General features: G+C 30.5%; 1 protein-coding gene across 1 annotated transcript; it reads right to left on the bottom strand.

Annotated features, from left to right (window-relative positions):
- Positions 1 to 425: 425 nt before the first annotated feature.
- Positions 426 to 2,192, bottom strand: SWEET14 (sugar efflux transporter SWEET14). Its single transcript, NM_001357928.1, has 6 exons — positions 2,106 to 2,192; positions 1,940 to 1,976; positions 1,614 to 1,836; positions 1,297 to 1,458; positions 886 to 1,005; positions 426 to 788 (listed from the first exon to the last, which is right to left on the bottom strand). The coding sequence occupies exons 1-6, from the start codon at positions 2,140 to 2,142 to the stop codon at positions 603 to 605; spliced, it is 765 nt and encodes a 254-aa protein (NP_001344857.1). The 5' UTR covers positions 2,143 to 2,192; the 3' UTR covers positions 426 to 602.
- Between the last annotated feature and the right edge of the window lie 3,808 nt (positions 2,193 to 6,000).

The raw sequence follows: 6,000 nt of genomic DNA, 5'->3' as shown, positions 1-6,000 counted from the left end.
TTTTACCACATTTTAGGAATCGATATCGAAATAGCTAGAACATTAGAAGTTAGAACCGGTTTTAAAAAAGAAATCCAAGTGTCCATATTAATTAGATTTCTTGTTCTTCTCTTATCTTGGAATATCTATCATAAATATTATTATTGTTAAAACAAAGATCCTCATTTGTCTGAATGTTGATTTTAATCTTATTTCCCATAAATTGCCATAATTATACTATTACTCTATACAAAGGGCATATGCACTGGAAAGTCCCGCCTCTAGTGACATAAACTTAGGAAATATGGACCAAGACGTACAGCAATATGGACCAACATTCCAAAATTTAAAATGTTGCATTTAATTTTACTATTGTTTTTGAAACCTTTTCATTTTTATAGTATGGGGGTTTCGTACTTCATAGACATAAATAAGTAAAGCAAATGTTCATCAATAAAAGAAACTATTTATTAGGAAGTAATATAACTTAATTTATATGTGAGCAATACAACCAAAGCTAAGGGGGGATCATTTTGTCTTAAAATAAAGGAAATAAAACATAAAAAGAAGGAATCTGAATAGAACATTCTGTAATCTTCAATCTTTCCCCTTAGACGCATTGTTCACGAGTGTCCGTTCATGTGATTCGTGACATTCATTTCCACTTTCCCAATTTCCATTTCCACCTTCTCCAAGTTACCCTTCTCAAGGTCCCCCTTACTTGGATCCTCCACAACACTCCCTTTTCGGTATTTACAGTAAAGTACAAGTTGCAAGATCCCCAAGGGAGTTCCAACCGCACTAGGACCCTATTTTGAGAGAAAAATACAATAATATTAGTATTCACAATATTTTTGTTTTCTAACAATTTTCTTAAATTATAATAAGACATTATATGGCACTAACCGCAACGAATATATCACGAATGAGAAGTCCATAAATCAGCCAGAGAACAGTGGCTAAAAATGAGCACATGGATAACGGTAGTGGCATGAATTCCACACTCTTGGTTTGTATAACTTTCTTCTGTAATAATAAAAAAATAAAAACATTGTTACGGAATCATTACTTAAGCCATGCATAAAACATACCAAACAATTGGTAAAGTAATAAACCATAAAACCATAAAAAAAACGACTTTGTTGTTTATTTTAATTAGGAAGATTATCATATTATTGTTTGATAGAATAGAACTTCTCTGTTTCTGTTTTGGTTTTTGCTTTCTCTCAGTTCCCATTTAACACCAATAATAGTATATACCCTTTTAGTAATAATAACTGAAAATATTTCAGTGGAAGACATAGATGAGTCACTCACCATTACAATCAAAGGGGATCCATACATTGTTACTGAAACACCTAAGCCGATGCTACCTACGAGAAGCTTCCGGTGATGATTATCATGGAATGCAAAAGCTGACACTGCAGCAATTATAGAGAACACCAGCAAAACTGGTATTGCAGTCATGGCTACCTTCACCTGCAACAACATATTTACACATCTCAAAAACCATGTCTCTTACAACCTATATAGCATTATTTGCACACAAGAACCTGAAAAACAAGGTGCAAAGTGTGCAAACATTTTTAACACATGAAGAGAATAACTAAGTCAATTGATTAACTTATGTTTACCTTTCCTTTGGCTGAAGCATACCAGAAGTAAATGAGAACATAGGATAACTCGAGAACAATACCAACTCCATTAACTGTGACGAGAGGGAAATTTTCCCACTTGTAACTCACAACAGGCAAACCGTACCAAGTGAAAAGGAGACAATTCAAGAGGCCAATGATGTAAGGAAAGCATGAAAACTCCTCTGTGCTTTTCTTCCTTATAACTCTTCTAAAGGTAACCCTGAACATAAAAAGCATGAAAAAGCGTTCAACACTTTTATTCATTCTCTAAAAGGGAGAACATTTAAGCAGCAATGTAATAATATATGTAACATGTAACATACATTGGTGCAGCATAAAGGGCAACTGAGGCTGCATTGCCTGCAATAAAAAAAAAAAAAAAAAACAGCGACTCTATGAAGTCACTTTTTTTGAAGACTCAAATAATGAGTAATAAATAATTTATAATCCTAAGTTCTAAGATGAAGGAATTAATGAACGAAGAAGTACCAAGAACAGCAACAGCCAAACGAATGGTCTCTGCCATGTTTAGTTCTTTTACTGAATGCTTAGAAGTTAGAAGAGATGAATATTTTTTGTACTGCCATGAGGTTCATTGAAGAGGCTATTTATAGCAGTTTCGGAGGAGTACTGTTAGACGCGTACACAAAGTAATAGTTTTGAAACATGAATAAAAATAGTATTTAATAAACTTGGAGAAAGAAAAAAAAAGGAAAAAAGAAAAAAAGGAAGTGCTGTCTACGTCTTTAACAATCATGTGGCTGCAAATTTTGTACAAATTGAGAAGCTTTCCATCAACTTGCTCAATGCTCAATATAACAGTATTTTTCCAAATTCCCACCCCAGCCCCTACACTTTTTTTTTCCTCCAGTTTTAGAGGCTTATGTTATGGGTGAAGCAAGAGACACACAAAACATTATTTGCCATAATCTCTGATGTGTGATGGCTTCATTTTTGACAAAAACTCTTGCGTGTCATTTGATATTTCATGTTATCTATAATATTAATTATGGCCTGATATTCCTTTGTTTTTTTAATACAAATTCTATCAAGTGCCTTCTGCTTTTTTTTGTTGTTGTTGGTAAAAGCATTATAGATGTCAATAGTGCGTCTCAAAACATTACTGAAATAATGATCTACTCTTCATGACGTGGCTTCCATTGTAGAGATATGGGAGTTTATTTGGTATAGCGCATATTAAGTTGGATTTTGCTTCCCTATAAGGGTGTTTTAGCAAACGAAGTGAGAAATTAAAATTGCAATACTTTTTTTGGTAGGTCTTATAATTGTATATTTGAATACTAATGAAATAATTTTTAATGATTTTATATTAATATGAGCATGTATATTTTATCAAAATCTCACTTAAAATTATTTGTTGTATATACCTCTTCTTTAGATCGTACAGTGCTAAATTGTGGCACATTTTGATAAACAATTTATTTATAGCAGATTCAATAAATTATTATCAGATTTCTGTCAAAAGAAAAATTATTATCAAATGAAAATTTAACTATAAAATTACCTAAAATAAGCTAAAAGAATTTACAATGAGATTAAAAATCATTTTCGCAACCTTAAGAAAGTATTCTAAATGTTCCATAAGTTGATTGATGGATTATTGTTTCAGATTTTTATTCCCGAGAATATTTTTTTTCAAGAGATTTTTCTTAAAATGAGATTTTTCCCGAGAAAATTACCTAATGCAGTATTTGATTACATTTTCTTAATTTTTCTCGTAAAAATAATTATAATTTAATTTTATAAAAGCTCTATGTTTTGAGTTTTATTCATTTTTTAAAAAATTCTTTTATTTCAAATTATATTCTGTCCCTTTTCTCTTTATAAGAATTTTGTTTAAAATAACTAAATGAAACACAATCTACATATAGGAAACAAAAAAATCACATTCATAGATATTCGCGGATTAAAAATGGACAATTTAATTATTAGTACACCACATCGTTTGCCTTCATGATAAACTGGCTCAGCATCAGATTTATCAATCAACTAAAAATTAAAAAACTATTTTTTTACTGAAAAAAAAATAGAAAGTATCAATAAGATTATATAATGATATGGGAAATTCTGTCAAAAACAATATAATGATACGGGGAATTAAGTCATGCTGTTTGGCCGCAGAATATAGAATTTTTATTATTCTCATTGATGCATCATAAAAAATTCTTTGAACCTTGCGAGAACAATTCCTAGTATGTGGAATAAAAGTATAAAAATCATCTGACTTCAGGGTTTTCATGCATGGTGCGCATTTGACAGACTCATCACTTAAATTATATTCCAATTCACTGCTCCAAAAAGAGGGTTATATGTTTGTTGATGGTGATGCCTTAATTAAGATTATTATTAGAAGACAAAAATTATAATAACCACTAAATTTAAAGTAAATGGAGGTCTTTCTATAGTCCATTATCTAAAGCTGAATGTGAACCGGCCACAAAAGTTTACTAGGAATATGAATTAATGTGTCAATATGCGTTGATTGAAGTGAATTGCTACTTGATGATTGAGTATAACAGAGTGGAAAAATCAAAATCCTCAACCCCAAAATCCAGCATTTGGTTTCGGATGCCCTTATTCTTGGTTTGTTCTGCATTTGCATGCCGATTCTATTCATGTAGTAGGCAAAAAGAATCTTGATTTGAATGACTTAGATGGGTTGGGTTGTGACATAGCTGGCAGCGCGCTTGTAGTTGCACACAAAAAATATCATTTGTACTTTCACCTGCACATAGCTGTAGGGTCAAATTTACAGCAACACTTTTTTGACTCTTGGTACCATACACATACACTGTCCAACTTGCGTGCAGTACATGGTGAAGGAGGGTCTCGTAACATATGTTACAAAAATTGGCCAATTGATCATGTAAATGTAATAATGTTCACTTTTTTATATAAAGTGTAGATCGAGTGTTACACTTGGACAAGTGGAGTATACCTAGCTTATGCTTATTTGGTGATCTCTCTATGCAACACACAGCCTATGTTTACCCAAATAATAAAGTGTCCCCTAATACATAAATACATAGAATACGGCCCTGACATAAGTAAAAGGAACATCACAATCGTATTCTGTAACTTTTTGTTTGTTTTATTATGCCACGCTCGTTGATTACAGCTACAAACTGCTGTAAGTAGTTCATTTGCCCATGTAGTGCAAGGGTAACTGAAAAAAAAAAAAACATCAGTAAGCAGTTAATTTTCTGTACTTATCTTATCATTTATTTGAAAAGGCATTAATTCCCTTAATTAAGAAATAGTATTATACTATTATGGCTATTTTTTTTATCCCCTCTTTTTTATCTTGTTGATTCATTAATCTTAATTTGGCAAACGGTATGGGAAATCAAGAAGAGATTTTAAAAAAAAATCGAAATTTAGATTAGGGAGAGGAAATTAAACTAAAGCACTCATACATTGTGAGCCAAAACCCTTGAATACCCATAGTGATGTTGGACAATGAGATGTGTGTAATATATATATATATATATATATATATATATATATATATATATATATATATATATATATATTAAATTGTTGAAATCTTAACATTACGTAATTGAACATCGAACAAATTCAGATAAAGTTGAATAGAATCGTAATAATTTACAAGTATTTTTCTCTATATTTCTACTGAAAATGCACTTTCAAATACTCAAATTCAAGAATTTTAATTAAATTATAATGTAATCCGGCCTATTTAGATAAATTGCTCAATAAATATTTATAAAATAAAAATAAAAAATAAAATGAAATAAATTTATTGCATAAATTTAAATTAATTTATACATTTCGACTTTTAAAAAGGTGAAATAACTTCTATAAAAATAAAATATACAAGTTAATTTTAGCTCATAGAAAATCATTTAATTTTATTATTTTTTTTATAAATATTTAACGAGAAAATTATCGAAACAAATCTAATTTATTTGTCGGGCTTGGCAATGTCTGGCTATATTTGATTTCCCATATTTGTAAGGTGACCCACCAAATTCCTTCCATCTATGTTTTGTCCACATGTTAACCAACCTTCTATCAAAATCTAATCTTTGCCCCATGATAAAGTTTACTTTACATGGAAACCCCACAATTACTTTATATTTATTAAGATGAATCAGAAGTCACTAATTTAACAAACAATGAGGGGGCCAATAGTTAAGATATAGACATCCTTCTTGTTGGGTTAGAAAGCACACCAAAAGAAGTAATTATACACTAATACTGACAAATGCATCGCTATATATTCCATGCAGGTGCTGACACATGTGCGCTAGTATCCACAAAAAAATAAATTAATTAATTAAACTCATCAATTAATTTAACTAAGCTAGTGAGTATTTTCCTTAAAGATTTGAGCTTC

Source organism: Glycine max, chromosome 6 (genome assembly GCF_000004515.6).
Source record: "Glycine max cultivar Williams 82 chromosome 6, Glycine_max_v4.0, whole genome shotgun sequence".
NCBI classification, from domain to species: domain Eukaryota; kingdom Viridiplantae; phylum Streptophyta; class Magnoliopsida; order Fabales; family Fabaceae; genus Glycine; species Glycine max.
Note: the sequence above shows the minus strand (reverse complement) of the source record. Positions and strands in the feature narration are given on the sequence as shown.

Excerpts from the sequence above, each read along its gene's own strand:
- SWEET14 (NM_001357928.1), bottom strand. The coding sequence starts at position 2,142 with ATGGCAGAGACCATTCGTTTGGCTGTTGCTGTTCTTG. Across the intron at positions 1,837-1,939 it reads GCCCTTTATGCTGCACCAAT|GGTTACCTTTAGAAGAGTTA; the intron begins GTATGTTACATG and ends TTTTATGTTCAG. Across the intron at positions 789-885 it reads TTCGTGATATATTCGTTGCG|GGTCCTAGTGCGGTTGGAAC; the intron begins GTTAGTGCCATA and ends CTCTCAAAATAG.